Genomic DNA, 27,831 nt, shown 5'->3' on the forward strand with positions numbered 1-27,831 from the left:
TAAAGCACAGTATTACTATAATTTAAGCCTCAAATTATCTTATTTTAACACATTTTTAGAGACTCAATGTTTTTTTTTTTTTATTTTGACTCTATGCATCCCACAACTATCAGGTGGGACAAAATGAAAAAACAACGTCAGAATGCCACTGTAGTGTTTCGTTCGCTATAGAAACTAGCTTCGTGACGAAACTGCCCAACCCACCTGTTTCAAACTCCTCCCCCTGCTTACAGGTACACGGTCAGGTGCTGTATAGATAGATGCTGGGAAATATAACGAAACCTTATTAGAAAACTGCAGGTGCCAGGCCCTGTACGGCCTCCGATACGGAATTAACTGTGAATTTTAGTATTATTTTTTAAAGCGGACACATAATCAGGTGAGTCGAGTGTTTTGCTTTTCTCCTCCTTCTCACCTTGTGTTTATCGATTGCTTTTGTTGGCCTGACTCATGCTTTACATTTGGATTAAATGTAAGTTGTTTGACTGGAAATACGGCGAAATGGTAAATAATTGGCGACACTGTGTAAACATAACCTGCTGCTTCGTGTGGTCTTTTAATTTACAGCTCGTATTTTAGATTAGTTTATACATGTTTTTATATTCTGCTTCTCTGGGTGATGTTATTTGTGTAGTAGTTTATGTGTTGCCAGATAAAAACCGTTTTTTTTATTTATGATTTGTTGACAGGTAAATGTGAATAATGTTGCACTTTAATATGTCTAATTCACGTGGAAAACATTGTTAATTTTAGTTGTAAGACTTGTATGTCCTCATGTCCTTTGAACCACTGTCTAATGAACATATAGTGGTTTCATTTCAAAACGAACCGTACTAATGTTTGTTTGTAGTTGTTAAACCTTCTGGTTTATTGACAGCTAAATATGAATGTCGATTCATTTTAATTTAATTATATGTGATAACTATTGTTTATTTTACACATTCCATAAACAAGCGATAGCAATGTGCGACTCTTTCTAATAGTTCTTTCGAATCGAATCTTTTAATGAACATGTCGAGCCAGTTCACTAATCCTGTCTAAACGATTCTTACGCCTACCGAAATCGTACTGAATCAGTTTACTGAAAAAGAGATTCTCGAGTGAACAGGACTAAACAGAGAACCGTTTGTAGGACTTTTTTTGGTCGTTTTCTGACTCGTAATGCACCGAGAATCAGTTTTAGAATCAACTAAGAATAATAAGTTTAGTGCGTTTGCAGAGAGTCGGTTCTGTTCGAAAGAACCGATTCGCAGTAACAAAACTGATAAATGAACTAGAGCTGCAGTAAACTCAGCCTAATCTGGCTCTACTGGTTCTGCCACTCATTTGAGTCAATACATGCTTTGTAGTTTCAGTGTGGTTTCGAGAAACAGCTTTCCCATAGATCCACATTTCTCTTCAGTGATGCTATTCACGTCTTAGCCAAAGATATGCTAGTTTTGAGGGACATGTTTTTCTGTTTTTACTATCCCATCAACTGTATTCAATCTTTTAACAGCCATTGAATGAGTTTCTATGCTCTGAAACTGAGGTGTGTCAATGTCTAAAATATTTAGGCCAACTTTCCCTGCCAAGAAAAATATGTTTTGCTAACATTCCCATTAAGTAATCTGAATGTTCAAGACATTGAATACTTTAAAATTGATTTTATAGGTTATGCGTACCTTAGAAATAAGCATTAAGTTTGTTTATCGTTATGGTAATGTTATTTAAGATTAGATCACTTTGAATGAATGTTCTATTGATGTTACTGGAAGAAGATTCATTCATGACTTTACCAGAAGGTTACCCAAAGTTTTGGGAATGTTCCCGGTTGGCAGGGTGTGTAGAAACACCTCATATGTTCTTTGTTTCCTAATGTTTTTTGTTAGGATGCAGAACATCTAAATAGTTTTGAAGAACTGGGCTGGACCACCAGAAACTTGTGGTCTCTCCTATTATGCAAGTGTTTCCAGATAATGTTTGAGGGGGCACACCTTAACACAACACCATCTAACATTTGTACATTCCTCCTACATTTCCTGTCAAAACTGTTGGACTGAGGGCGTGAAATGGTTCCAGTAAGATGACCACACTTGGGTTTTTGGAAAAAGTGCGCTTAGATTTTGACACTTCCTAAATTTATTTTTACGTAACCACAGAGATAAAGCCAACATCTTTCTTTCTTCTGCAGAAGAGATAGTATGATGTAAACATTATTGCTATTATTATTATTATTAACTTCCACACTGAGGACTCCCATATACTAAATCTCACCAACCTACCTGCTAAAGTTTAATACTTAGCGTTAATCTTTATGTTCTGCTTCCTCAAACCTAATATATACAGAAACCTTTGCTAGAAACCTTCAATAGTGTGCCGATTAAACATTAACAGGCTGGGGTAATGATTGTCAGTGTAACCTCATCAGCTTCCTTTAGCAACTCCAGGCCTTGTTATCAGAGGAAAATCTACTGTAGTGTTTTCTTAGTCAGTTAAGTAGAAACAATTACATATTTTTGTGGCTTTTCCATACCTTGGATACCAAGTCTGGATTATGAAAGCTTAAATAAATCTTTATAAGGTGGTATTGTCTTAGAGAATGGAGAACGTCTCACCTAGAGATCCCAGTTTCTCCTTAATTAGACCTACGTAAAGGGACAGTTTGCCCAAAAATGAAACTTACCCCATGACTTACTTACCCTCAAGCCATTCTAGGTGTGTATGACTTTCGTCTTTCAGACGAATGCAATCTGTGTTATATTAAAAAATGTCCTGGCTCTTCCAAGATTTTGAATGTCAGTGAATGGGTGTTAAGATTTTGAGGACCAAAAAAGTGGATCCATCCATCATAAAAAGTGGTCCACGTGGCTCCAGGTGGCTTCGCTAACTGTCGTAAGCGCATTTAGAGAGAGTGACGTTCCAGCGGACGACTTAGGATGTAGACATAGCGTAAGCTCCGGTGAGAATGCGCTAGTCTCGCAAAAACTATGTTTCGTTTACAGCAAAGGAAAACCAGTCTCCATTTGGCTTGTAATATAAAAATCCTCCGACATTTCTCTTTACAAATCTTCGTTTTGTACTGTGTATCTGTGTAGAGATGTTAATTTCGGTTATTTTTCCTAGCTGACGCTCGTTAACCGATTATTAACCGTTAAAAAGATTATTTTCAATTAGAATTTAATAGTTTTAGAAAGCATAAGTGTCTGTGACCTGCAAAAATACCAAAATTTGTTTTCCAGGGATTAATTTTACAAACGCAAAAAGCAGCAAACAACAAAACATGAGGATTCACATGGACACATCACATCACATACCTGCAGCGGATCTGCGAACGGCTATGCTATATATTTTTACTTACAGTAATTAACAAAACAAAAGAAAAAAATGTGCAACAGGTAGCTAGTATGCAGAGTTTGGTTCATTTTTGTGCTGCGCGAATTTTTCTTTATTTTATAAAAGCACAAAGATTTGTTTTAATTCTGAATGTACACGAATAAAAGCAAACCGTTTACAGTTTCGATTATCTGACTAGAGGGAGTCGTTTCCACTGTTAGAAGGAAAAAATCAAGTGATTGCATCGGCGTCTCAATTGAGAAAACATTTGGCTTCGTGTCGTATGAGAGACCCAACGTTACTTTCAGTTTTGCTTTAGCCTAAATTAATTTGTTTTGGCTTGTTGTTTATAGCCTAGCTTCTTCTTATATTTTTCATTCTTGCTCTGTTCTGAAAACTTGAAAGGATTTTTTTCTGTGGAGTGAGGGGAACTAAAATAGCCTAGCCTATGTTTATAGTGTTTGTAAACATTTCGCGTCAGCATCAGGTCTGTTTCTGATTGTAATAATAAAATGCCACTTAACATTATAGGCCTACGCAATTTTATTTTTTTTTTCTCAAAAATACAATTTTATTTTATTGTAACCGGTTAAAATGAACATCCCTAGATCTGTGTTTTGTTTTGATTCCACGTGGTTCGTCACGTCATCCGCTAGAAATGCCACTCTCTTGTGAATGTGCGTACGACACTTAGCGTAAGCTAGAGATTGCGGTTTATAAAGTTTTAAATATGCATAGTTTTCATATACAAATACACCGATTTGCTTCAGAAGGCCTTTATTAACCACCTGGAGCTGAGTGGAGCACTTTTTATGATGGATGGATGCACTTTTTTTGGACTTCAAAATCTCAACACCCATTCACTGGCATTATAAAGCTTGGAAGAGCCAGGACATATTTTAATATAACTCTGATCATATTCGTCTGAAAGAACAAAGTCATGTACACCTAGGATAGCTTGGGAGTGAGTAAATCATGCGGTAGTTTTAATTTATGGGTGAACTGTCCTTTTAAGAGATGATAAACATCAAAGTACCAAAGGATTTGTTGAACTAGTGGGTGGAGCGTTTTTTGGACTCCGGTGGGGGTTTGTACACAGTTTGTTTATTCCTCATTAACCATATGTGTTCATATTTCCTGTGGGCTACAGGAAGTTAACTGCTTGTCAGGATATACCAGTATTTTGAATGCCCTGCTTTGTTCTTCCTATGCTAATGAGGTAGCCAACCATGGTTAGTTCTGTCTGAAAATGGCAGTGGGATTTAAAGGAATGGTAAGTATTAGTTGTTGATGCTAGTTGTTGAATGTGCCGTCTTAAGTTTACTAAACAGCGCAATGTGTCATCTGAGCCATGTAATGACAGCTTTACACAGCCGGGAATGTAAATACTGACTTGCACCTGTTGTACTGTGAGGCTTTTGTTACTGTTATAGGGTTACGGAAGACTAACCTTAATTACGTACAGATTGTGGATGATAGTGTACTTATTTGTAACACACTAATTGCAGGAGTCATGTGTGCTTTCCTCATGGGCAGGGTTGTGATTAAAGGCATTTTCTAAAGTTTTCTTTTTTTTTTTACTACACGATACGTTTCATTACATGTGACTTAAAGGGATAGTTTACCCAAAAATGAAATTTCTGTAATCATTTACTCACCCTCAAGTCATTTCAAACTAATATGACTGTTTATTTCTGTAAAGCCCAAAAGGAGATATTTTGAGGAATGTCCTAGCTGCTATTTTCAGTATAATGAAAGTGAGTGTGGACTTGTGTGGTCAAGCTGTGAACTGGCAGAAACATTTTATAAAAGTGGTCCATATGATTGTGCTGAGTAGGCTTATGCTAGTTCACATAAATAAATGGAGTCTGGTGACCTATTAGCTTTGTTTTTGTAAGGCTCTGTGCACTGATGTGTTTCATATAGTCATAAACTACAGCGTAGTATGTCAGAACAGGTGTAGGAACACTACAGTCCAACATATTCCATGAAGGGAGTTTCCTGAAAAGGGTAGTTCTGATATTTGCATCCGTGCTCTCCTGTAAGCCACTTCCTTTATGACTATCTTTGCTGTCATCGACAGTAGTCATAAATTGTTTCATACCAGAAATCTACGCAATGTCAAAGTAATGCTAGTGTCCTGTTTAGTCATAGTTTTTATATATACAGTACCATTCAAAAGTTTGGGTTTGGTTTCTCTTATGCTTATCAAAACTGCATTTGTTTGATATAAAATACAGTACAAATGATAATATTGGGAAACAGTTTTAAATGTAACTGTTAATTTTTCTTCTGAACACAAATTAAGATATTTTTGATTAAATCTAAGAGCTTTCTGACCCTGCCTAGACGTTAATGTGACTACCACTTTGTTAAAATAGTCCATGTGACATCAGTGGTTCAACTGAACTTTCTGAACTTGAACGTGGTAGTTGCATTGCTGTCTATGCAGGGTCAGAAATGGGGTTGGATGATATGACCTAAAATCTCGATTATTTGAACATTTGACCTCGATTACAAATACAAAAGCTGAAATGCCAACCTGCTTCTGTAAACAAAAGCTTGCCCCGCCTCAGTGGTTTTCTGATTGGTCCACTGTTTTGGAACTGACATCGATGAGCGACGCTGTGTATGTTAACTTGACGCAGTGTCTTAAACACGCCGCTCATGTGTGAGACGCTGCAAAAGACATGAGCGCAACGGATATACACGTCCATATAGTGCCAGCTATACACGTGGCAGTATGTTATTAATAGGAAAATATAAACAGGATTTAAAAAACAAAATTGATTTAAAAAAACGAAATTGTAGAGTCATTATTTTTGTTTTCTTTGTGCAAAAAAAGTATTCTTATAGCATATTTTGTCGATGTTCTTATCGACTTTCTGGGCCTTGAACATGATAGTACTGTTGTTGTCTATGCAGGATCAGAAAGCTCTTAGATTTCATCAAAAATATCTTAATTTATGTTCTGGAGATGAACGAAAATCTTACGGGTTTGGAATGACATGAGGGTGAGTAATTAACGACAGAATTGTCATTTTTGGGTGAACTGTCCCTTTAAGAGAAAAAAAAAAAAAAAAAGATTAGCTTTTATTCAAAATACAGCTTGTTTTAACATTGTAAATGTCACTTTTATTGATTTAATGCTTCCATGATGATTAAAAGTATTTTTTATATAACAGTTTAGTATACACTAACAGTCAAAAGTTTTTGAACGGTAAGATTTTTAACGTTTTTTTTTTTTTTTTTTTTTTTTTTTAAAGAAGTCTCTTTTGCTTACCAAGCCTGCATTTATTTGATCCAAAATACAGCAAAAACAGTAAAATTTTGAAACATTTTTATTGTTTAAAATCACTCTTTTCTATCTGAATATATTTTAAAATGTAATTTATTCATGTGATTTGAAAGCTGAATTTTCAGCATCATTACTCCAGTCACATGGTCCTTCAGAAATCATTCTAATATTCTGATTTGCTTCTTAAAAAAACATTTGAGTACAATTTTTTTTTTTCAGGTTTCTTTGATGAATAGAAAGTTCAAAAGAACAGCATTTATGTGGAAAAAAAAAAAAAATCTTTTGTAACATTAGAAATGTCTTTATCATCACTTTTTCAATTTAAAATCAATTTAAAGCATCCTTGCTAAAAAAAAAAAGTTAATTTCTATAATTTCTTTCCCCCAAAAAATAAATAAATAAATTATACTGACTCCAAGCTTTTGAATGGTGTAGTTTATAATGTTACAATTTTTTTCATTTAAGATAAATGCTGATCATCTATTCATCGAAGAATCCTGAAAAAAATTTACTCAACTGTTTTAAATATTGGTAGTGATAAATGTTTCTTGAACAGCAAATCAGCATATTAAAATGATTTCTGAAGGATCGTGTGACACTGAAGACTGGATTAATGATGCTGAAAATTTAGCTTTGATCAAAGGACTAAATTACATTTTAAAATATATTCAAATAGTTATTTTAAACCGTAAAAATATTTCACAATATTACCGCTTTTGCCATATTTTGGATCAAACAAATGCAGGCTTGGTGAGCAGGAGAGATTTTTCTTAAAAAACAAAAAATCTTACTGTTCAAAAACTTTTGACTGCTAGTGCATGTATAAGTTTATATAACGTTCATTAATTTATATAGTATTTAAGTTTTTTTTGGGAGACTAAGCGAGTGATATTTGTAGATGTGTTCATTTTGCTATGGTTGATCAACTTTGTGAACACAGACTCTCTCTGACCTTTGCTTGCCAACAGCGGCCAATAAAAACACGGGAAACATTCCAGGAATTCTCTAGTCCAATAGAAACCGCTCTAAGTATGTCATGATGGTTGCAGGTCTTTGTTTGGGGACATGTAAAACATTCGACTTGAAATCAGATGTTAGGTACTAAAATTCAGCCAATTTTAGAAAGCAATTCATTGCTCATTATTTACAATAAACAAACTACCTTGCATCAGCCGTACTAAACATGACCTTTGGAACAGGGTTAGGTACTGATAACGGCTCTGCCACTCACAGCTGACTAGTTTTTGTAATTTAGGTCATAACAACAGGTTGGCATGTTTAGAGTCTTCGGTTTCAAAGTGAAAAGGCATGCCAGTGATTTTTAGCCACTTGGTGAGAGACGTATATTGTCTGTTCATTGGTTTGGTGAGCCGTTGGTCAGGAAGTGTCGGGTATCGCTGATGTCACGCGCCGGCTCCGCCCCCACGTACCTGTACGGCAGGAATTCAGCAGGTGGGAGCATGCTCAGATAGAGCCATTCCTTCTCATGCTCGGCCGAGCTGACAAACAACAGCCGAGTGCTGGACTTTCAAAAAAGAAGTGAGGCCCTCGTAAACTGGTGCTTTGCTTCTCAACTGATCTTTGTTTGGTAGCTTCATAAACATTGGTCTTTTGTTCTTGTTTGCTTGGTGTGGCACAAATAAACGTAACGTCTTGTTTTTCGTTTCAGAAAGCAGACATGGAGGAGATGACGATATGGGAGCAGCACACGGTCACGCTATCGAAAGTAAGTTGCGAATTGAGGGTTTAATTCGCTTTAGCCACACCTTTATGGAGCTCTGGACAGGTGTGTCGGAGAACGTGACACCGGGTGTAGAGTTTCCCCAACAATTGAAAGTCGAGACGGATTGAAAGTTTAGTGAGCAATTGTGATACCATGATTGTCGTAAACGCTTTTTCCACCTGTCACTGGGACACGCCCGGAATTTTGGAATGTCAAGTTTGGGGTCATGTGGTGCATCTCAGCGTAGAAAGAAGCTGCCTTCAGTCAATCGTGCTTTGTTTGTTTACTTAGTTGTTTTCCCGCTATTTTGTCTTTTTAAATGACTTTATTTGTCCATTTGCTTTTTCGTTTGTGTTCTTTTCATTTCATCTTTCATCATTTTTGTTTTTCGTCTTTCTTTCATTTGTTTTTTTTTTTATTTAATTCATTGTTATTTGTTCTTTTTTAATGTTTTGTTTGTATGTGTTCTTTCATTCTTGTTTTCGTTTTTCGTTTGTTTTTTTTATTTGCTTAGTCTTTCTTTTGCTTAGTTCTTATTTATTTTTATGTTTGTCATTTTGTTCTGTTTATTTGTTCTTTTAATTTTCTTTTTGATGATTTTGTTTTTCTCGTTTTATCATTTTAATTTAATATAATTTAATATAATTATATATTATAATTTCTTTCATTGTTTTATTGTTTCTTTATTTAATTGTTGTATTATTTCTTTTTTGCTTCTTTTTGTTTTTGTTTTTTCTTTCGTTCATTTGATCTTACTCATTTGATCCCTTTCTTTCATGCATTCTATCATTCATTCTTCCGTTCTTTTTTTCTTTCGACCAGTTTCAATGTTTATTTGTTCTTTCTTTTTTTTCTGACCAGTTTTATTGTTTATTTGTTCTTTCTTTTTTTTCTGTTTCTGTGCTTTTTTTGCTTTTACTTCTTGATCTTTTCTTTTTCTTTTTTTTCTTTCTTTCTTTTTCTTTCTTTCTGTTTCTGTGCTTCTTTTTGCTTTTCTTAATTCTTGATTCTTGAACTTACTTTCTCTCTTTCTTTCTTTCTTTCTTTCTTTCTTTCTTTCTTTCTTTTTCTTTCTTTCTTTTTTTTTCTTTCTTTTTCTTTCTTTCTTTCTTTCTTTCTTTCTTTCTTTCTTTTTCTTTCTTTCTCTTTTTTTTTCTTTCTTTCTTTCTTTCTCTCTCTTTCTTTCTTTCTCTTTCTTTTTTTCTTTCTTTTTTCTTTCTTTCTGTTTCTGTGCTTCTTTTTGCTTTTCTTAATTCTTGATTCTTGAACTTACTTTCTCTTTCTTTCTTTCTTTCTTTCTTTCTTTCATTCTGTCTTTCTGTTTCTGTGCTTTTTGTTTTTCTTAATTCTTGATTCTTGAACTTACTTTCTCTCTTTCTTTCTTTCTTTCTTTCTTTCTTTCTTTCTTTCTCTCTTTCTCTCTCTTTCTTTCTCTTTCTTTCTTTTTTCTTTCTTTCTGTTTCTGTGCTTCTTTTTGCTTTTCTTAATTCTTGATCTTTCTTTCTTTCTTTCTTTCTTTCTGTTTCTGTGCTTCTTTTTGTTTTTCTTAATTCTTGATTCTTGAACTTTCTTTCTCTTTCTTTCTTTCTTTCTTTCTTTCTCTTTCATCCTCTCATTTTTGTTCTATCGTTCATTTGATCTTTCTTTCGTTTCTTTCTTTTTTCTTCCTTTCTTTCTTCTTTTTCTTTGTTTCTTCCATTCTCGTTGTTCTTTTTTCTTCTTTTTTTTAAATTGTATCTCTTATATCTTTAGTTCTTTTGTTTTTTGTTTTGTTTATTTGTCTTTCTTTTGTTTTTTATAATTTTCTTTCACTTTTCTTTCATTGGGTTTTTTAATTCTTTTTTTGCTTCTTTTTGTTTTGTTTTTCATTTTCATTATTTTTTTCTCATTTCTTTCTTTTTTCTGTTGTTTTTCTTACATTCATTTGATTTTTCACTCATTTGATTACTTTCTATCATTCATTCTTTCGTTCTTTTTTCCTGTTTCCTTTTGTATCTTTGCTTCTTTTTTTCGTTCTTTTTGTTTGTTCTTTTAGTTGTTTCGTCATTTTTGATCTTTCGTTCATTTGATCGACCTTTCTTTCTTTGTTTGTTTCTTTCTTTCTTTCTTTTTTCATCCTCTATTTCATTGTTTTTTTGCTTCTTTCATTCTTTTTTTTTGTTTCTTTTGGTTTTTTCTTCATTTTTGATCTTTCATTTTATTTCCTTTCTTTACTTCTTTCTTTCCTTCTTTTATACATTCTTTCATGCATTCTTTTATTGTTTCTTTTTTTATTTGTCTTCTATTTCATTCTGTTTCCGTGCTTTTCCTATTCTCTCATTCATTTTTGCTAATTTCTTATTTTTATTCTTTCTGCCTTGTTCTGTCATTCTTTTTGTTCCATCGTCCATTCCTCCGTTCATTCTTTCATTTGTTTATCCTTCCATTTTACAGGATTCCAAGGTGGGCTTTGGTTTCGCGGTCTCAGGTGGGCTTGACAAACCAATGAACGGTGACTCGGCAGTGGTGGTCTCTGACGTGCTCCCCAGCGGCCCCGCCATGGGTCGTCTTCAGTGAGTACACCTCCACACGAACACGACTTCCTCCCACACATCCTGCCTAATCCTGTCCGACCTGTCATGTTTGTGTACTAGACGGAAAAACCAACACGCTCATGCATATTTGGCAGATTATTTTTGTGATAGACAATCATGTGATTTATTGCCCACAGGACACGGGATCAGATAGTTATGGTGAATGGCGTTTCGATGGAGAACGTCACATCACTTTACACTATCCAAAATCTGAGGAAATGCGGTAAAACGGCAAACATCGTAAGTAAAAAAGCATTGGCGAAAGCATTCATGAAATGAATATCTGTTATTTCTTCTGAATATTTGTTCATTTGTTTCATAGACTGTGAAGAGGCCGCGCACAATTCAGATCCCGGCGAGCAACAGACCTACTCGTTCTGCCTCGCAATCCAACTTACTAGATGACGATATGCCACAGAAGAGGGGTCAGCGTAACACCGACACCAGCCGCAACCGACGAACTCGAAGCGTGACGCCCGACCGCAACGGTCATGACCTTCCCATCATGTCCGGCTTCAAGAGACTTCCCAATCAGGACGTGCAAGACAAACCCATCAGAACAACCCTGATCAAGAAAAAACCCACAGATGGTCAGAATCTCGTCTTCGCGTTGTATAATTACTAGTGTTTTTTGCAGAGATTTTAATGTGTTTTTCTCCATAGAGTACGGAATGAAGTTGGGCAGCCAGATTTTCATCAAACACATGACTCCCACTGGACTGGCTGCCAAAGAGGGCAGCCTTCAAGAAGGAGATCTTGTTTTGAAGGTGAAGAGCTGGTTCTTTGTAAACCGTTTCAACGTATGTGGATGTTGGTGTAACCTTTTTGAAACTTCTGGTTTAGATTAACGGCATGACGACAGAAAATCTGTCCTTGCTGGAGACCAAGCACCTTGTGGAGAAGTCTAGAGGTAAATTGACCATGTTGGTGTTGAGGGACGACAGAAAGTTCCTCGTCAGCATTCCTGAAGTGGAGGACAGTCCTCAAAACAGCGCCGACGAGAAGCGGCACGACAGTAGCTCGGAGCTGGAGGGTGAGCGTAGATGTTTCTAGAGCATACAGCTGATCTGTGGTCCAAAACCTTATGAGTTTCTCATAAGCAGGTGGACCTTGAACCACAGACCTTAAAAACCCATTAAATTTTTTGGACTTCTGGATGATTGAACTGGAAGTGCTAAAGTGCAACTTGTTGTTTTTTTTTGTTCAATTTTTGCTTGAAGAAATCTCAGATCTGGATTCTGACGGCCCCACAAACCGAACATCCCGTCCAAGAGACCGGCGTTCTCGCAGGTGAACATCTTAAATCTGACTTGGTCTGTTTAAAGGGAACCCTGGGTATTAGGTCTTATATAGCTTAATATAACATAAATGATGTCTCTTACTGAAATATGTAGCAGAAAACCCATAAAAGATACGTTATTTTAAAAATCCAATTCGTTTTATACATATTTTGGACTATGGGGTACGCCATTGTTTCGATGATGTGAAATGGTTGCACTGGCACTACCTGTTGCTATTTTTACCATAACACAACTCGGAAAGTACAGTACAGATACTATGACCACATTGTGCGGCTTTTTGATTGTAATTTTTAGTCGAAGTGCAACAAGAGAAGTGATGTAAGTCTTCACAGCTTTCTTAGCGATAAGAAGAGAAGAAAAGAATAGGCGGGTGCCTGTTGACGAATAATACTTCCTAAAGACCTGCGTCTTTGTTCTCTCCACTTCAGCCCTGATGCTTTTAAGGCTTTTAGTCGACCACAGCTACTGAAAGAGCTTACAAATGGCAGAGACAAGAAACGCTAAATGCCATCCTGGCAGGATGTAAACATGCCGACGCAGTTGTGGTAAAAATAGCAACAGGCAGTGCCATTAGCTCATTGAGTGCAACCATTTTACATCATCGATATAACGGCGCCCCCCATAGTCCAAAATATGTATAAAGCGATGTGGGTTTTAAAATAACGTAAATCTTTCATAAGTAAGTAAGAGATGTCATTTACATTACATTAAGCCATACAAGTTTTAATACTCGGGGGTTCTCTTTAAGTTAAATGATCTTTGCACTAACAGAGCTAGTTGATTCACAGAAATCGTGCCGATCCTGTGTTGAAATCACGCGAATCGCCACCTTTGCGCTCTACGCTCACAAGACCACCCGCCCAGTCGACACCTCCTCGCAGAGGTGAGTCTTAGTTAAATAAAACTTCATTAGGTCTTGATTTTGCATCATAGATTATCTTGGCCAAGAGGTTTTGGACTTAATATTTCTCCTGTTGTTGTGGCTGAATGATGCTTTACTTCTTGTTCAGTTCCCTCAGAGTCTGAATCGGACCGCAGCAACTCGCCTCCAACATCAAGGCACGGCACTCTCGATAACAGAGACAGATACAAGTAAATATGGCTTCATGTGAATTTATTGGCCATATATGCATGTAGACAATTTTGGTCCTGCAGCACTGTAGTTATATATAATGTTGCATTTATTTATTTATTTATTTAATAAGTTAGTTCAGAAATGATAATGAAGCTTAATTTCATAAACTTAATAAAATTGCTTATAAAATTACTAATTTATTTTATTTTTATTTTGCTACTGGCTTTTTTGCCTTTTATTCTTGATTTTGGTTTGTTTTATTCTTGACTTTATTATGTGTGTTTGTTTTTGTTTTTTTGTTTTTTCCTGCTTTTTCCCCCCTTTTTTGTGTTCTGTTTTGCTGTCTTTTTCAGTCTGGGTTTTGAATTTTTGTTTTGTTTTTCTTTTTTTCTACTTGTTTTTGTTTGTTTGTTTGTTTTGCTGTTTGTTTTTTGCATTTTTCTTTTGTATTGTTTTCATTCAAGATTTTTTTTGTGTTTTGTTTTGCAGTTTATCTGGGGGGGTTTTTTGTTTGCTTGTTTTGTTTTGCTAATCTTTTCATGCTGCTGTTTGTTTGGGTAAGATGCATGACTCACATATTTGTTTGTTTGTTTGTCCGTTTCAGGGTTCTCTCTGGGATCTCTGCGCTGCCAAACCCTCGAGCCTCACCCGTCACCCAAAACCGGAACTCCTCTGCTGCCTCTCGGCCTCGTAGAGGTCTGCCTTAAAACACTCTGGAATTAAAGACTGACGATTCAGCTAACGATATGCATTGTCAGTGATATAATCTCAATAGCTTAACGACTTTTTTTTTTTTTCTTTTGTGCAACCAGCTGTTTCTGAGTCAGATTCAGACCGGAGCGCCTCTCCACCCGCAAGGCGTGAGAGTCCCAAAGCTGAAAATCACTCCAGATACAAGTATGAGTCCACAACATAAGTAGCAAACGCCAAATCCATCACTAAAATTACATCTTAAAGGGACAGTTCACAAAAAATTCAAATTACCCCATGATTTATTCACCCTTAAGCCATCCTAGGTGTATATGATTTTCTTCTTTCAAATGACCACAATTGGAGTTATATTTAAAATGTCCTGGATCTCCCAAGCTTTATAATGGCAGTGAATGGGTTTTGAGATTTTGAAACCCAATGAAGTGCATCCATCCATCATGAAAAGTACTCCACATGCCTCAGTTGGGATAATAAAGGCCTTCTGAAGCTAAACGATGAGTTTGAGTAAGAAAAATATCCATATTTACAACTATAATCCATAATCGCTAGCTTCGCTAACTGTAGTACATGCGTTCATGGGAGAGTGGCATTCCAGCATATGACGCAGGATGTAGACATAGCGTAAGCTCCAGTAAAAATATGCTAGTCTACCAAAAACCAAGTTTTGTTTACACCAAAGGAAAACCAGTCTCCTTTTGGCTTATATCAAAATCCTCCGACATTTTTCTTTACAAATCGTCGTTTTGCACTTCTAATTCATGACCAGTGTTGGGCATGTTACTGTAAAAAAGTAATTAGTTATAGTTACAGGTTACTTCTCACAAATAGTGACTGAGTTAGTAACATGAGTTAAATTAGCAGTAACTAAATTTATTTTAAAAGTAACTAGTTATCAGGGAAAGTAACTGTTGTGTTAAAAAGAAAGAGTTCAAATATTTCAAATAACTTGGATACCTCCAATATTAAATATGTTAAATGATCACGTTATTGGGGTTGGTTCAACACGTGGACATAAAAAACATCCCACATATAGGAATAAGGTATTGTTAGAAACTGCAAAGGGTCTACTTTAATTTAGTCATAACAACAAAACACTGTACTTTTGTAAAATAAAGAAAATAAACAGGATGCGCTCTCTACCATCTCGGTCTCCGTCATCCCTCTTCACAGACATGTAAATAAAACAACCTGAATCTCAGCGAACACCTACTTTACAGACATGAGAATATATATATATTAGTTTGAAATGTCAAGTCACGTTAAAAACAAATATTCTGTCAGTGCCAATAGCCTCGCAGTTAGTGTGCCGACATACAGCGCAACGGTGCTCACGGCGACCTGAGTTCGAATCCCAGCTCGTGGTCCTTTGCTGATCCCACTCCCCTCTCTTTTCACCTAATGATTTCCTGTCTGCTCTACACTGTCCTCTCCAAATAAAGGCATAAAAAGCCTATAAATAAATCTTTAAAAAAACAACAAAAAAACAAAACTAATATTCTGATAAAGTAGTCAGTATGATACCAATGCAAGTTCCAGTTTTTCCTGTCTAAACTCATTATCTCTAATGTAATCACGCCCTTTTCAAATGTTAAACATCCATGCGAGACGCGCGGACATGTAGGTAAACACCCACACCGCCTCTGTAAACAAACACTAACATTCATAAAGTTCATCTCGCCTATTTTTCGTTTCTGGAAGAAAACTGAGAGGAATACGCCAGAATTTACCTCTGAAAGAAGAAAGCAACACGATGCGATGCGCAGCTTTTTAGGTCCTATGGCTGAGAGAGAGCCTACTCTGATGAAAACCGCTTCAGTGAGCTCAGTTATAGTAACACCACATTGTATTGTCAGTAACGGTAATGGCGTTGTAAAATCGGTTGATTATTTGTTACTGAAAAAAGTAATGGCGTTAGTAATGCTGTTTATTTATAACGCCATTATTCCCATCACTGTTTGTGACCGATGTTTTGCTCCTACGTCATCCGCTGAAAAGCTGCTCTCTCTCGTGAACGTGCAGCAGTTAGTGGAAGCTAGAGATGACGGTTTATAAAGTTTTAAAAATTTACACTTTTTCTACACAAACGCATCGATTCATTTCAGAAGGCCTTTATTAACCCAACGGAGGCATGTGGAGTACTTTTTATGATGGATGGATGCACTTTATTGGGCTTTAAAATCTCAACACCCATTTACTGCCATTATAAAGCCAAAACATGTTTTATTTTTAATTCCAATTGTATTCATCTGAAAGAAGAAAGTCATATACACCTAGGATAAATTGAAGGTGAGTAAATTATGGGGTAATTTTCATTTTTAGATGCACTGTCCCTTTAACCACATTCTCAATTGTCTCTTTGTCTTCAATGATAAGTTTTTAACGATATATCGATTACAAGTTAGAAATGTCTTCATGGCCTCTTCATATCTCTTCTCCCAGGGTGCTTCCTGATCTTCCTCCTCCAGGTATGAAGCCTTCCTCTCTTAGCATGTCTCAGGATTTCCCTCGCCGCATGGCGTCTCCTTACAGGCCTCCACCCAGAGGTGATTTTCACAGTTTAGCACGCTTCAGTTTCAATTCTGTCTCTCAATTCTGTGGCCATTCTAGCAGACTCATTCATGTCTTTTCCATTCAGCTGCGTCAGAGTCCGATTCGGACGATAGTACCGGACCTCAACGCAGCCAGGAGTCCCGCAATAGATACAGGTACACATGAGGCCGATCATCTCCACACGATGAGAGAAAAACAGTTCTTATGTTTTTTTACTTGCTTTATGTTGTTTTTGTTGTTGCATTATATTGTTTGTATACACTCCTGTATTTTTCTTTCATTGTCATATCTGAACATGTGATATGTGTGATCTTTTAAAATAAAAGACACAGAATCAACCTGAGTTTTCTGTTGCTTTGTCACTACACATGTAGCTTCTAAGATCTAAGATCAGTATACAATCAAGTTAAGCACATAATAGCATAAACAGCATATATAAACACATATACTGTGGTGCAATAGAGATGGAGGGATCATATCAGTATTTTCTGCTTGTCCATATGAATCATTGATTTTTGGGACTTGAATTTGATCATATATTCACTTATGGATATGGATAGCCCATCCCAATCAATGAGAGAGAGACCCCCATAAACCCTGAGGTGAATATCTCCCTCTGTTCCTAATCATCAATGATTTTACAATTAGTTCCCACTCACTTCACGGACGAGCGTAATTAAGTGTCCCCTCATCCTCCTCTTTTCTCTCACCCTCCCATCTGCCCTCTTTCTCTTGCAGGGCGACACCTGAGGTCGTGTCAGTCCCTGTTATGGATCCCCCAAAATGGGCCAAACCCTCAACGCCTGTGCAGAGAGGTACGAGCCAATCATATACAGAATATATGAAAATAAACTTTCATATCTCATTCTAAAGTATAAAAAAGTACAAAAATGTTAATGTGTAAATATTAAATATTGATGTAAAATATTTAAAAAATAATGTGTATATTATTATACCTTTTAAAAATATGAATATGTAAATTACACTAAATTCTGTAGACATTAATATTTACACATTATTTTTCCCCAATATATAAATTTAAAGTGCGAGAAATGACAAAACTATTTTAATGCCCTCAGTATTTAAAACACCTCAATCTTGAATATGAAAAATATTTTTAAATATTGATGTTTAAATTATTAAATATTTAAAAAAAAAAGTGTATTTTATTATACTTTATTTTCTACAGAATTAAGTGTAATTTACACATTAACATTTAGTGTTCATGTGCATAACACATAAATATTTACACATAATTGTTTCACAATACATAGATATTAAATATGGAAGGCATGAAAATAATTTGTCATTTTTCGCACCTCAATCTTAAATATGAAAAACATTAAATATGAAATACATTCATTTTTATTAAATTTGTAATAAATGTCATTAGCTATTTATTTTAGTTTTGAGGGCATTAAAATAATTTTTGTCATTTTTCACACCTCAATCTTAAGTATAATACAGTATTAATAATATAGATAATTTAAAATGCAAAAAGAACTATTTAAAATTCCATAAATAAATAAATAATAAGATTTAATATGAATTTAATAAAAAATTAATGTGGTGAATATTGTGTTTTATAAACATTGTATAATGTGTATGAAAAGTTACAGAAGTGACAGTAATTCACATGTTAATATTTCACATATTTAAATCTTGAGAAATATTTAAGCTTGAGATCGAGGAACAAAAAACAAAAATAATTTTCACATCATCAAAATGTAACATTTATATGCATGTATTTATATACAATTTATACATTTACGGAAAATCAATGTGGAAATATTAATCAATTATGTAAATAATAACATTTTAATGTACACATAAATATTAAAACACTTACTATTTACCCTAAAATTCAAATAAATAAAAATATATAATTTTTAAAATATGGGTTTTTTTTGTTACTCAACCGTAAGTATGAAAAATATTTTTTTAATATTATTGTGTGTATATATATAATATATATATATATATATATATATATATATATCAAAGAGTAAATGTTAAATATTTAATGTGAAAATATTTCAGTCATGAAAAATATTTATTTAAAAATTAATCTGTAAATATTAAATATTCATGTGTGCATTAATTAAATATTAATTTATAAATATTATTGTGTACATTACTGTCGATTCTGTAATGTTTCATCCACATTATACAATATTTATAAACTATTCATCACATTATTTTTTATTTAGTTCATATTAAATGTCGTTAGCTATTTATTTTAATTTTAAGTAGTTCCGTTTGCATTTTAAATGAGCTTAGAATTCTTTTTTTCAAACATGAAAATATTTATTTATAAATGAATATGTAAATATTAGCTGATGTGCAAACTACTGTCAATTCTGTAATCTTTCATACATATTATACAATATTTATATTTGTATTAATTCATATTAAATGTCATTATGCTCTCTAATTTGCATATTTAATCAGCTCACTCAGAATCGGAATCAGATGACAGCTACAACTCTCCTCCGAGAACACAGACTCCAGTCAGTAAAAACTCCAGAAGCAGACCAGGGTAAGAGATACTCTTGCTGTTTTATTAATTTTCTATATTATTATTGTGCAAATACAGTTGACAAATATTGTTTTGCATTATTGTTTTGTCTCAGACCTGAAATGCAAGTGCCAGCCATTAAAAGCAGACAGGATTCTTCGCTCAGAGCCGCTCCTGCCAGACCACCACCTGAAGGTGACGTATTACCTTAGTTTTCCTAATTTTCCAGCATGTGTGCATCTTTGTAATATTGTCGTTTTGGTTTGTCTACCAGATTCCTCTGAATCAGACAGGGCCCCATCACCTGTGAGGAGATCTGAGAGTCCCAGCCACAACAGCGACCACAGGTTACAAAGCCCTCTATTCACCTGTATTTATATAATCCACACTTACAATAGCAAATTATGTCATTTTGAAAGTCAATTTCCGTGTGTGTAAAGAACAACAGGCGTGTTTAGGTTAAAGTCAACAACGAAACAATTGTTCAAGACATTATACAAAATTATAGTGGCTTGCTTTGTGAATGAATATGGATTATTTCTTTCAGTTTCCCACGTGCTAATGGCACTCTCCGCTCGAACGTGTCTATTCCCAACCACACCATGACGAGTTGTGAGTATCAGCAGTCTGAAAGTATGCCCATAATGCATTGCAAATTGAGAGTGACCATTGGGTACTGAATTGTAACTCTTTTATCTCAGCGAAAACTCTAGAGGAGCCACTTTATTCACTTCCTCCAGACGCAGTGCCAACACCAAACCTGGGGTGAGAAATTTAATGTCACTTTATGTGCAGATCAAAGGCGAGACATTACTCATATTTTACTCCAAAAATAAAATAATAACAAATATTTTGCATAAGGAAAAGGCCATTTTTGTACTTAATGACAGCACAAATTAGCACTTTAAATGAAAAAAGCAGGATCTGCATTCACTTATAAACGTAATGTCTTTTCGATTTTTATTGTACAAAAAACACAAATGGATCATCAGCACAAATAAGCAATGATGTATAAATACCTTATTTATACTTAATTTATTATATTTACTATATGTTATATAATTTACAAATAAATGTTTTTTTATTATATGTACTTTTTACATTTCTACTTAATTTAAATTAGCATAAATTAATAATGCAAATTTTAATTAACTATGATGTAAACATTTATAAGTTACATTTCATAATATGTATTGTTTTATAATATTTGTACTTATTATAATTAATTTAAGAATGCATGCACTAATGACAGTACACCAAGTACTATCATAATGTTTTATTTATTTGTTTGTTTGTTTAAGCATAAGTTAGACATAAAAAATATGACCATAATGTATAAATACTTTATATGTATATAATTAATATTTATTTTTGATTACAGTGATCTATATGTTAATGACAGTACAAAATATTACCATGCTTTATAATGTATTTTATTAATAATATTTATTTTTGATTGTATTTATATTTAACGTATTCTTTTTTTTTTTAATTTTGTAATTTGTAATATATATTAATATAAGTAATAATTTGAAATGTGTAATATTTATAATATTATAATAATTTATATTATTTATAATATTTATTATATTTTTAATAATTATAATTAAAGAATAAATAAATTAATGACAGTATACCAAATACTATCATGATGTATAAATAACTTATTTAATATATTTATATTTAAGCATAACGACAGTACAAAAATATTACCATATTTTGTATAAATGTATAATATGTATTTAATTAATAATATTTAGTTTTGATTATATTTAATTTAATTTAATTTGTTGGAGTTTTTTATATTTATATTTAAAATCAAGGACAGTACAACAATTACTATGATGTAAACATATTTATATTTCATTTATATTAATATTGATAATATATTTTATTATAATATTTTTAATAATTATATTTAATTAAGAATGCATAAATTAATATGCCAAACATTATCATGATGTATAAATACCTTATATGCATTTAATTAAAATTTATTATTTTTATATACTTAGATTTAAATAAGCATAAAGACAGTACAAAAATATTACAATAATGTAAAAAAAACTTGTAATGTATAATATGTATTTAATAATATTTATTTTTGATTATATTTATATTTATTTAAAATTATGTTGTTGTTTTTTTTAAATCACATTCATTCCCTATATCAGGTACAGCTCGGACCAGAACCACGTCAGCTTTGTGAAGGAGGGCAATGTAGGGTTAAGACTGGTGGGAGGAAATGATATCGGCATCTTTGTTGGTGGTGTCCAGCCCAACAGTCCAGCCCAGAGGCAAGGCATGCAAGAGGGGGACCAGATTTTGGAGGTAGGACTACAGAATCACGCACGTGTCCAAGATGATCCAACCCTTCAGTCTTGTGCCGTTTCTTAAGACTGTTATTTTGGTAGGTGAACGGCGTAGACTTCAATCACTTCACCAGAGAGGAAGCAGCCATGTATCTCATGAACATCCGCGCTGGGGATCGCATCGATATCCGGACTCAGAACAAAATGGACAGTGAGTAGCTTCATGTCTCCTTATAAGGATTAGGAAGTCAACATAAAATCAAAACCGACCCAATTTACTTAGTTATACTACTAAATAGACAATAGATTTATTGTCTCATTGTGAACGATTCTTCACATTTTTCCGAAGAAAATGCATTGGGGAAGTAAAATGATTTACGAATAGCAACCTGCTTTTTCTCTTGACATCTTAGTCTACAGGAAGATTTTGAAGTCCAGCCTCGGTGACTCTTTCTACATCCGTACACACTTTGACCACGTGGCTGAGAGCAATGTTGACTTGAGCTTCACCAGAGGCGAGGTGTTCAGAGTGGTGGACACCATGCACCGCGGGAAGCTGGGAACCTGGCTAGCTGTGCGAATGGGCAATGATCTGCACGAGCTGGACAAAGGCACCATTCCTAACCAGACCAAGTATGTTAAAGTCTTCCTTCCATAGCTATGGTACATTTGTATGCTTGTCAAAGGATTAGTTCACTTCCAGAATAAAAATATCCTGATAATTTACTCACCTCATGTCATCCAAGATTCATGTCTTTCTTTCTTCAATTGAAAAGATTCCTCCTTCCTTTAACTTTAAAATCATCCAACATCATTGTTTTACCTTTTTAAGTGCGTTTGACTTTCTTTGCATGTTTGTTTTGTAAACACTGGGTCGGTACTTCCACCTACATCATGTGTGATCTTTCCTACATGATTACGTAATGAGTGAAATCCAGCTAGTGCGAGATGAGCATTTGTGGTATCCGTTTTTATTTCTTTTAGAACATGACTGATTGTTTTGCTAGATAAGATCCTTATTTCTTGGCTGGGATCGTGTAGAACCCTTTGAAGCTGCATTGAAACTGCAATTTGGACCCATTAAATTTTCCCCATTGAAAAATCCTGGAATGTTTTCCTCAAAACCATTTATTTCTTTTTGACTGAAAAAAGAAAGACATGAACATTTTGAATTCTTTAAGTATGTTACGTTATAAATTGTCTTTCTCGATCTCAGGGCTGAAACTTTGGCCAATATAGAGCAGACACAGAGAATTAGTGCAGCTGAACGCCAGGCCTCCGGCCCCAGAGCTGAATTCTGGAAGTTACGGGGTCTCAGAGGGGCCAAAAAGAATGTCAGAAGAACCCGCGATGACCTCCTACAGTTGACGATTCAAGGCAAATTTCCAGCATATGAGAAAGTTGTTCTGAAAGAGGGTAAGTGTAGTTTTTTTGGGGGTTTTTTTCCCCCATTATTTCTGACAGAGTCTTTGGTTGTAACTTATATATGTTTGCTCATTTGCAGCCAATTTCAAACGGCCTATCGTCATTTTGGGTCCTCTGAATGACATTGCAAATGAGAAGCTGGCCAGAGAGTTGCCAGATGAATTTGAAGTTGCAGGTATGACAATTGGATGTAGGGTTTGAGATTTCTACTGAAGTTTATTCGCTTTTAAATACTTAAAATTCCTATGTTATTGGCTTATAGAAATGGTACCCAGGGGTGGAAGTGAGAGTTCATCCAGTGTCATCAAATTGGACACAGTGAGGCGAATAGCAGAGCAGGTAAACTTTTTATTATCGTATAGAGCAGGTCAGCTCAGTCCTGGAGGGCAGGTGTCCTGCAGAGTTTAACTCCAACCCCAATTAGAAACACCTGAACCAGCTGATCATGCTCTTACTAGGCATACTAGAAACTTCCCGGCAGGTGTGTTTAGGCAAGTTCAAACTCAACTCTGCAGGACACCGGTCCTCCAGGACCGAGTTTGGGCACCCCTGATAGGGACTGATACTGTCAGTACAAACCGTCATGACCTAACCCACCAAACGCTTGTAACTTGTTTTCACTTGCAGGAAAAGCATCCCTTGCTGGACATTACACCCACAGCTGTAGAAAGATTGAATTATATCCAGTACCATCCCATGGTGCTCTTCTTGGATCCTCATAGTCGGAAGGATGTGAAGGCCATGAGGCAAAAATACATGCCAGGCTCCAACAAGAGCTCCCGTCGCCTCTATGCTCAGGCCTTAAAGCTAAGGAAACACTACAGCCACCTGTTTTCCGGTATAACCTTTAAGCCTGTCTTGAATTCCTGTTTTGAATCTTTTCTGAAGATACTTTCAGAAGGTTTTAATGTGCACTGAAAGGTAATCTTTTGTTTTTTGGTTTCCTTCACAGCACGCATTGATCTTCAGCCTACTACAAACATGTGGTATGACGTTTTGAAAGACAAGATTCGGCAGCAGCAGTCTAAACCAGTCTGGGTTTCTGAAGTTGCGGTGAGAACTCTAGAGACAATTATGGTGCTAAATGTCATTTAGTATTAATGTAATTGTACGTTTTCAACTTTAAAACCTTACCTGTCTTTGTTGAACTCCAACTTGATCGATGTGGCATAGCCAAAACCCAACAACTCTAAATCAAATCTCTGAGATGTGAATGAAGGATTGGTTCATACTTGAGTTGGTTAACAAGTACTTGTCTGTCCAGTTGGAGGGTGGTGCCGATGAAGACCTTGATGCATTCAGCCGTGCAAACAACTCTGATTACCTCAGTGGTGCCAGCGACTATGAGGACACCGACGGTGAGGCCATCACAGACGGTGAAGCCTACACAGACAATGAGGACCTGGAAGAGCCTTCTCAAGGCATCACGAGAAACCGTGGCACTGCACTAGCCCGTTCCTCGGAGCCTGCCACTGGGCACAGTCATAGTCCTGAACCTTCCTATGATCCAGAGCCATACCTGGAAGAAGAGTACCCTGAGTACTCCCTACCTCCCAGGGAAATACCTCCCATCCTCCACGTTCCAGAGCCCCGATCTCCACGCCTTGCCCCTGGCAGTCCCCAACAACAAGATGACGTCCCCTCACAGCGGAGTTTCTCGGGTTCAGACTTCAGCGCCAGTGAGGTAGCTGCACCCCCAGCATCTTCCGACGTGCCGCCCAACTTCAGGGCACCAGATCCCAAAAATGTCCAAACAGAGACGCCTCCACTGTCAGCCATAGAGCAGAAACTACAACAGGTACCATATATACCTAATATCCGTGTTACTGACCTATCGAGCAATCGAATACCACATGATTTAGTCAATTAGGACATGTTCGTGGATCTACATCAGGGGTAGGCAACTTTGGTCCTGGAGGGCCACTGTCCTGCAGAGTTTATCTTCAACCATAATTAAACACACCTGCCTGTAGCTTTCTAGTGATCTTGAAGACATTCATTAGCTTGTTCAGGTGTGTTTGATTAGGGTTAGCAGAACAGTGGCGCTCCGGGACCAGAGTTGCTCATCTCTGATCTACATCCCTAGTGGGACAAAAGTTACCATAACCAACCTTTAAAAACAGAGGGAACACCAGAGATCCCAGATGCGACCCTAAAATTTTCCAGTGGTATCCAGTAGTAGATCCATAACCTACCTTTAAAAGCAGAGAAAATTATAAAATGATAATGTTCAATCCACTAATTCCAAGGTAACTCTAACCTTGACCCTAAGTCTGATTTGGTGAATCCATTAGGGATGCACCGAAACGTATCGGCCGAAATGCTTACGCGTTTTGTCAGTAAAGCCGGTTCTGTAATCAGCGGTTAATCACGCACCTGATGGCATTTACCGCTGATTACAGAACCGGCTTTACTGACAAAACGCGCAAGCATTTCGGCCGATACGTTTCGGTGCATCCCTAGAATCCATCTTAATATAAACTTGAGTAGCACAGAATAATTAAGTGGGACTTTCTCTAGGATCTACATCCCTAGTGGTAGATCCACTTATTTATGGTTTGAGTAGTACAGCATGACTTAGTCAAGCAGGACATGTTCCTGGATCGAAATACTTAGTGGGATCAACAAAGACCAACTTACGCTAACCATAACTTGCCTTTAAAAGCAGAGAAATGATAAGTTCACAATGTTCTTCAAACCCACTAATTGCAAGATAATCCTAACCTTGACCCTGAAGTCTGATTACTTGATGAGTCCACCTTAATTAATTAATTGAGTAGCACAGCATTATTAAGTATGACATTCTTCTGGATCTACATCCCTATTAGGACAAACAAAGGCCAAACCTACCCTAATCTTAACCTATAAAATCAGAGGGAACTGGTAAGTCAGTAAAGTTCTTCATCCCAGTGATCCCAGAGTTTAACATAAGCATGACCCTAAAATCTGATTGGTTGATAGATCCACCAAGTTACAGACTGAATAGAACACCTTTATTAATTCAAGTAGGACTGTTCCTTGATCACTGCACTGATCCTTGATCAACATCCTTGGCCAATTTACCCTGACCATAACCTATGTTTAACAGCAGAGGGAAAAAAGTTGATGATGTTCTCCATGTCTCTAATCCCAAGGAAACCCTAACCTTGACCACAAAATCTGACTAGTTGATGAATCCACCATTATTAAGTCAAGTAGGACAGGTTCCTGGATCTATCTGGCCCTTGAGCTTCTTTTTCCTGCAAAGTTTCCAAGCTCCAACCTTGAGCAGACTCATGTGACTGTCCCTGCGTTCCATTCGAAAGGGCTCATCCCGATGCCCTAATCTCTTTAAAACTCTCACTCCGAAGGGTAAACCCTTTGAGGGAATTAGGGCATAGGGATGAGCCCTTCCGAATGGAACGCCGGGTGTGATGCCAAACAACTTCCCCGTGCAATGGATCTTGGGTGCCCGAAGTGTCCATCGGTTGTACCCATCGAAATCCCTCATCCCGAAGGGCCCTTTGAAGTGGCCAGTTTTGAGCACTTCAATTTGGTATGACCCTTCAATATGGCAGCCACAATTGTTTTCACTCCGAAGTGCCCTTTGGAGGGTGATATATCCCATTTGTAACGCAACCGCTTAACTTTCTAGTGATCCTGAAGACCTTGATTAGCTTGTTCAGGTGTGTTTTATTGGGGTTGGAGCTAAACTCTGCAGCAAAGTGGACCTTGAGGGCCAGAGTTGAGAACCCCTGATCTACATCCTTAATAGGGCCAGCAAAGAACCTTTTCTAATACCCACACTTGCAGTCTTGGTCACTTGAGAGCACCACAGGAAGTGCACAAGACTGTCCCACATTTAATAAAATGCCGAAGTTTACAAGTAAAGTGCAAGTAATTGCAGTTTTACAACACTATGTTGTAAGTGTGTCCCATAAGGTAATCAAAAGTTTTACACATACTGGTGGCCTTCACAGCCATTTGAACTCTTGTGCTAAATACACGAAAGGTATTGGGACAGGCCCAAAGACTAAACCCTTACCCTAACAATAACCTACCTCTACAAGTAAAGGGAATTTATGGTTGACAATGTTCTTTATGCCCCTAATCCCAGAGGCAATCCTAACCTTACCCATAAAATCTGATTGACTGGTGGATCCACTGATTTACACTGAGTAGTATGGCATGATTTAGTCAAGTAGGACATGTTTCTGGATTGAAATATTAGGACCAACCTCTTTTCCTTACCTTAACCATATCCTGCATATTGATACAAAAACATGCTCTACTTGACTAGATCATGTTAAGCTGTTTGGATGCATTCAATATGAAATATTTTTTTTAAATACTTGGAGCTATTAATCATTGCATGTTTGATTCTTTCAGGCTCGCATGGAAGAACCAGAAAGGAAACCCTCTCCTTCATTTATAGTGTAAGTCTTTCTGCATGGTCTGTCAAGTTTTACGAAGGATACATTACTATGACAATTCATTTTTAAATGTATGTATAATTGTTTTCTTTTAGATTGGCACATCATGAAGCCATGCAGATGCGGAGAACACAGATCAGAGGAAGCGACAGTGACAGCGATGAAGACGACAGAGATGATGATTTTAGTGTCGATGATGAAACTGATGACATTGAATGGGGACCTGCGACAGAGCTGTAATATTCATGGATCGTACTAACATCTCAGACAGGCACTTGGACCTCTCCTGTCTCTAGTGTGGACATGGACATGTATAATTACACAATCAAACTGGAAATATTTTTATTTTCAGTGTTTTTTTTAATGCAGTGGCCTTATGGACTTGTGATAGATGACTTTAATCTTGGATCGAGTTTGAAAATATGTGACCGGAATTGCTTCCTTTTTTGGGTTTCATAGTTTTAATGTATGTGTTGAGATCTTCCTCAGGATTATATTGAAAATAAATATTGCCAGTTGAAATAAAGACAATTTGGGTATGCTTTACCCTCTTCAGTAACTTGATGTATATTATTTTAATTATTATTGTTTTTGTATTTTGAAATAAAGAACAAAACA

At 35.9% G+C, this 27,831-nt stretch overlaps 1 protein-coding gene across 6 annotated transcripts; it reads left to right on the forward strand.

Moving 5' to 3' along the window:
- Positions 1-212: 212 nt before the first annotated feature.
- Positions 213-27,772, forward strand: tjp3 (tight junction protein 3). Of its 6 annotated transcripts, none has more exons than XM_051095361.1 (31): positions 213-379; positions 8,283-8,339; positions 10,770-10,888; positions 11,047-11,149; positions 11,232-11,499; positions 11,573-11,676; positions 11,753-11,942; positions 12,130-12,199; positions 12,999-13,093; positions 13,221-13,302; positions 13,890-13,981; positions 14,098-14,182; positions 16,436-16,539; positions 16,632-16,701; positions 17,285-17,361; positions 18,998-19,085; positions 19,180-19,259; positions 19,339-19,411; positions 19,612-19,676; positions 19,766-19,829; positions 21,239-21,395; positions 21,479-21,587; positions 21,790-22,009; positions 22,593-22,792; positions 22,881-22,976; positions 23,064-23,140; positions 23,429-23,639; positions 23,754-23,854; positions 24,066-24,599; positions 27,170-27,216; positions 27,309-27,772. In XM_051095361.1, exons 2-31 carry the CDS (start codon positions 8,292-8,294, stop codon positions 27,451-27,453), a joined length of 3,774 nt encoding a protein of 1,257 aa, XP_050951318.1. In that variant the 5' UTR covers positions 213-379; positions 8,283-8,291; the 3' UTR covers positions 27,454-27,772. The 6 variants fall into 6 exon arrangements, with proteins under 6 accessions (XP_050951318.1, XP_050951317.1, XP_050951322.1 ...); XM_051095360.1 differs by lacking the exon at positions 213-379 and adding an exon at positions 4,481-4,588; XM_051095365.1 differs by lacking the exon at positions 213-379 and adding an exon at positions 7,825-8,065.
- The last annotated feature ends 59 nt before the right edge of the window (positions 27,773-27,831 follow it).

The sequence above is a fragment of the Labeo rohita genome, chromosome 22 (assembly GCF_022985175.1).
Source record: "Labeo rohita strain BAU-BD-2019 chromosome 22, IGBB_LRoh.1.0, whole genome shotgun sequence".
NCBI lineage: Eukaryota > Metazoa > Chordata > Actinopteri > Cypriniformes > Cyprinidae > Labeo > Labeo rohita.

Bases quoted from the DNA above. Each gene is read 5' to 3' on its own strand.
- tjp3 (XM_051095360.1), top strand. From the start codon at position 4,565: ATGGCAGTGGGATTTAAAGGAATG. The intron at 8,340-10,769 runs GTAAGTTGCGAA...TCCATTTTACAG, and splicing joins ACACGGTCACGCTATCGAAA to GATTCCAAGGTGGGCTTTGG. The intron at 13,303-13,889 runs GTAAATATGGCT...TGTCCGTTTCAG, and splicing joins GATAACAGAGACAGATACAA to GGTTCTCTCTGGGATCTCTG.